The sequence below is a fragment of the Sinocyclocheilus anshuiensis genome, unplaced genomic scaffold (assembly GCF_001515605.1).
Source record: "Sinocyclocheilus anshuiensis isolate Anshui unplaced genomic scaffold, SAMN03320099.WGS_v1.1 scaffold1468, whole genome shotgun sequence".
NCBI lineage: Eukaryota > Metazoa > Chordata > Actinopteri > Cypriniformes > Cyprinidae > Sinocyclocheilus > Sinocyclocheilus anshuiensis.
In genome coordinates this window covers 603,038-605,848 of record NW_015546129.1, presented here as the reverse complement: position 1 = coordinate 605,848, position 2,811 = coordinate 603,038, and the positions used below count along the sequence as shown (strand labels likewise).

At 32.0% G+C, this 2,811-nt stretch overlaps 1 protein-coding gene across 3 annotated transcripts in view; it reads right to left on the bottom strand.

The window, feature by feature from the left end:
* Positions 1 to 2,811, bottom strand: part of LOC107701070 (coiled-coil domain-containing protein 77-like) — a 7,839-nt gene that overhangs the window by 3,627 nt on the left and 1,401 nt on the right. For 2 of the 3 annotated variants that reach the window (XM_016502994.1, XM_016502995.1), the window contains exons 3-7: positions 2,056 to 2,233; positions 1,827 to 1,969; positions 1,656 to 1,752; positions 1,480 to 1,561; positions 1,289 to 1,371 (exon numbers count right to left, since the gene is read on the bottom strand). In XM_016502994.1, coding sequence (XP_016358480.1) covers positions 1,289 to 1,371; positions 1,480 to 1,561; positions 1,656 to 1,752; positions 1,827 to 1,969; positions 2,056 to 2,233 — 583 coding nt within the window. The remainder of the gene's footprint in view (positions 1 to 1,288; positions 1,372 to 1,479; positions 1,562 to 1,655; positions 1,753 to 1,826; positions 1,970 to 2,055; positions 2,234 to 2,811) is intronic. The other variant, XM_016502996.1, reaches the window with a different exon arrangement.

Below are 2,811 nucleotides of genomic sequence, written 5' to 3'. Positions count from 1 at the left end.
ACACCTGTGCAATAATCATGCTGTCTAATCAGCATCTTGATATGCCACACCTGTGAGGTGGATGGATTATCTCGGCAAAGGAGAAGTGCTCACTAACACAGATTCAGACAGATTTGTGAACAATATTTGAGAGAAATAGGCCTTTTGTGTACATAGAAAAAGTCTTAGATCTTTGAGTTCAGCTCATGAAAAATGGGGGCAAAAACAAAAGTGTTGCGTTTATAATTTTGTTCAGTGTAAATTAAAATGTTTATTCTGCACAAAACAAAAAAAAAATCTAAATTAAAGCAAATTATATGTATACCTACACATTATGTACATCTATATTTATATAATATTTATATAAAATAATTAAAATTATTATATATTTTTTACATTTAAAACTAAATAATAAAATATCAATATTTATATTCATATTACATAAAAATTTATATATATTGATATTTAAAATATTATATAAAATAATATATAATTATATTTAATTAAAAAGATGTTTACTCTGCACACAAAAATATAAATGAAAGCAAATTATATGTATACCAACACATTGTGCATCTATATTTTATATAATATTTTTTTAATTAACAAATATTCATAAAAATATTTATATTATTTTATATATATACATATATATATTTTTTTAAATTTCATAATATTTATACAGATATTTCTATTTTTTTTATATACGTAATTTTTTGTGCAGGATAAAACATGTTTTTGTTATATGTATTTGCGAATTAATTTTGTGTTAAGCATTAAAATACATTTAATAAAGTTAATCGTCAATACATTTATTAATATAAACTAGCGTTCAAAAGATTAAGGTCAGTAAGATTTTTTTTATGAAATTAATAATTGACAGGAAAGTCATTTATAATGTTACAAAAGATTTATATTTCAAATAAATGCTGTTCTTTTCAACCTTCTATTCATCAAAGAATCCAGAACAAAACGAATGTATCACAGTTTCCACAAACTTTATAATCTTTATAATATTAATATTAATAATATTAATAACAAATGTTTTCAACATTGATAATATTCAGAAATGTTTCTTGAGCAGCAAATCAGAATATTAGAATGATTTCTGAAGATCACGTGACACTGAAGACTGGAGCAATGATGCTGAAAATTCAGCTTTGATCACAGAAATAAATTATATTTTAAAATATATTAAAATAGAAAACAGTTATTTTAAATTATAATAATATTTCACAATATTACTGATTTTACTGCAATTTTGATCAAATAAATGCAGCCTTGTTGACCATAAGAGACACAAACACACCTGCAGCAGTAATGTCTGGGTGTCTCTCTTGTACTGCTCTGAACTTGTAGCATCTTCTCCTTCTTTGGACGATTTCTTGCTTCCTGTAGTTTGAAACAACACATGCTGTTAAAACACAGACAAGATAACTCCATCTCAAAATAACATGAAGATATCAATCCACCCAGAAAACTGCAACAATTTAGTCAAACCTTTCACTGACAAAGGCCTCGGTTTCACCACCTTTGATTCCTCATGTGATCTCAGCTGGACCTTCTTTTGAGGGATTGTGACCTAAAAACCATATTGTTGCAAACCAAAATAAAGCATAATACTCCACAAATGGCCACATGATATCAAGATGAGCTAGATTTGTATAGTTTTGAACCTTGTGTGGAGGCTCGCGGTGGAAATACGTGATCTCGCCTGGATCTGGACCCACAAGCGCTAGAAGATGCTGGATCTTTTTCCGGTCCTCCAGCTCTCTGTGACAGTAAAGACACTTCAGCCTCAGATATGATGTTTGTGCTGTGGTGTCCGTGATGAGGAGACATCTGACCTGATTTTGAGGCGGTCGTTCTCGGCGTACAGTCGCAGCGCCTGCTCTCGCTCCTGGAACAAATACACCTGCATATCACTGAGAGCGTTCTGGAGCTCTGCGATCTCCTCCTCGCGCTGACGCACCTCCCACTGCAACTTGTGCTGCACGAACAGAAGCACAAACTAATTATACAACATCCATGAAGAGTGGAGAGAGCAGAAACATCATCCAGGTGAATGGAGGTCACCTGCTCCTCCGCGGTGCTCCTGTACTTCTCCAGCATCTGCAGCAGGTCATCATGTTCTCCATCAAACTGCGCCACCTTCTGCCTGTAGAAGTCCAGCAGCTCGCGGGACGGCCGCAGGTACGCCAGACGCTCGGAGACGGAGGGCAGCGGAGACTCGTGCTGCGGGCTGAGCTCAGGACTGACACGAACACAGAGAACGAGGAAGAGACACTTAAAAGCAGACATGCTCTGTTCATGCATATGGTACCCAATGGTATAAAATAGTGTTATTAATATTGCAAATAATAAATAAATATTAATGGAAAAAAAAAAATAATACCGCCAGACAGATTCTGGACCTACAGAGACACAATCAGTGTGTTTGAACAAGCATGTATGAATCAAGCAAACTGTGTCATGTACTTCAGTGATGTTATTATTAACAACAACTATATATATATATATATTTAAAAAAAATATATATATTTTTTTTATAATATTCATTTTTTCAATTCATTTTAGCCCCCGGAATTCTCATTATCATAATCCAATCAGATGTTTAACTTATGAAATTATTTAAAAATTCCTATTATTCATCATTTTGTAATACAATGCTTAAATTAAAGGCACAAAAACTAAAACCAATATGCAAAATGTATAGATCATTCATTTGAGAAAGATTTTTGCCTTATGGTAATGAGATAATAAGACTACCAGTATATATATATATATATATATATATATATATATATATATATATATATATACACACACACA